Here is a 1,374-nt window from a genome sequence, read left to right as displayed (position 1 = left end):
AGCTTATCTATATGTGAGGTGCTAACTGTATTGTACTTGTGTTTCCAGGCAGCGTTCTTCATATTACTGCTGGGCTTTGCTATATGCACGATAGTTCTTGGGATGGAAAGCATGACCACCAGCTGGTGGCAGAGCACCAACATTCCTTGAGACGGCCCACAGGAGAAAAGGACAGGCCAAATGGATCTCTGATGACCAAAGGAAACACTAACGTGGACGAGAGTGACTCTGCCCACACACAGCAATACTGTCATACGTGGTTCATCTCTTAAACATTATAGCTTATTTGCATTATGGGAATCAGAAGACTAGTGCAGATAATGAGACTACATATTACTTTGATATGATATGTTGAGAAGCTGTGCATAATAACTAACTCGTTTTGTCTTTAGCATACGTGAAATTGTTCAGATCTAGTAAAGGACATTATTCATTATAGGAAAATTTCAGAATGTTCTATTTTGGTTCAGAGGAGACAAATGTCGTATACCATAAAGTCACTAATATCTTAGTCTATAACCTTGCACTATAGCTACAATCTCATGGAGTTAACTGCAGGCAACTTGCTGTTCATTTAACTTTGTCTTTGATTACCGTAAAGTGTCAACTTCGGTTTTGCAAGATGGTTGTGTCGCAAGGTAGAGCTACACGTGCCTTTTATCTTTTTGCTATACATTGTGATGAACAACCTCACATTCTTTGTCACAATTACATTTTCTTCTCACCTTAACTCAAAAGTAGCCTTTCATGTATCAGGAAGTTCCGTTTCTTCCATTCTACTTTTTCTGTTGACCAGTAAAGGGCTTTTGAGTCCACTATTATTGATCTTGATTGTCCTGATAATAGGAATTCTGAATTCTGTCGGCAATGCAAAAACTGAGTGGCCTCCATTGGACATACACTGTTAAACCATCAACAGTACTTATGAGATTTATCATACTTCACCCAGCAGTAAGATAAAGAAAAACTCTCTGAAACTCAGCAGTACAGTCTCTAAATCTACAGTAGGTTTAACTGTTAAGGTTCTGTCATCTAAAGATAAGATCAAGCATCAGGATCAGTCATTGTTTTCATGTAATCTGATAGTTTCCTTCTGATGGTTTGCTACTCAGTGATCTTGTACTCAAGATGTACTCGGGGATCATATTAGAGCTTTGTTATTCTCAGCTTAGAATATATTTCGTATCTTATCTGTCTTTGAAGAAAAATGTGTTGGTTTAATTTTCAAATATTTTCTCTGTATATTTCCTAAAGAATAATAGAATTGCTCCAATGTCCATATTCCAGACAGTATTTACTGTGGAGGATGTAAGTGTTAGGCACATGAAGGTTTCATTTACATAAATTCTATCAAGGATAACTTCAAAACTTGAC

At 37.0% G+C, this 1,374-nt stretch overlaps 1 protein-coding gene across 1 annotated transcript in view; it reads left to right on the top strand.

Moving 5' to 3' along the window:
* LOC139753531 (glutamate receptor ionotropic, delta-2-like) overlaps positions 1 to 272 on the top strand; it is a 38,821-nt gene extending 38,549 nt beyond the window's left edge. Inside the window, exon 6 of the mRNA XM_071670179.1 lies at positions 49 to 272. Within this exon, the coding sequence (XP_071526280.1) occupies positions 49 to 272 (224 nt within the window). The remainder of the gene's footprint in view (positions 1 to 48) is intronic.
* The last annotated feature ends 1,102 nt before the right edge of the window (positions 273 to 1,374 follow it).

Source organism: Panulirus ornatus, chromosome 14 (genome assembly GCF_036320965.1).
Source record: "Panulirus ornatus isolate Po-2019 chromosome 14, ASM3632096v1, whole genome shotgun sequence".
Lineage (NCBI taxonomy): Eukaryota > Metazoa > Arthropoda > Malacostraca > Decapoda > Palinuridae > Panulirus > Panulirus ornatus.
This window is presented reverse-complemented; position numbering and strand designations above follow the sequence as displayed.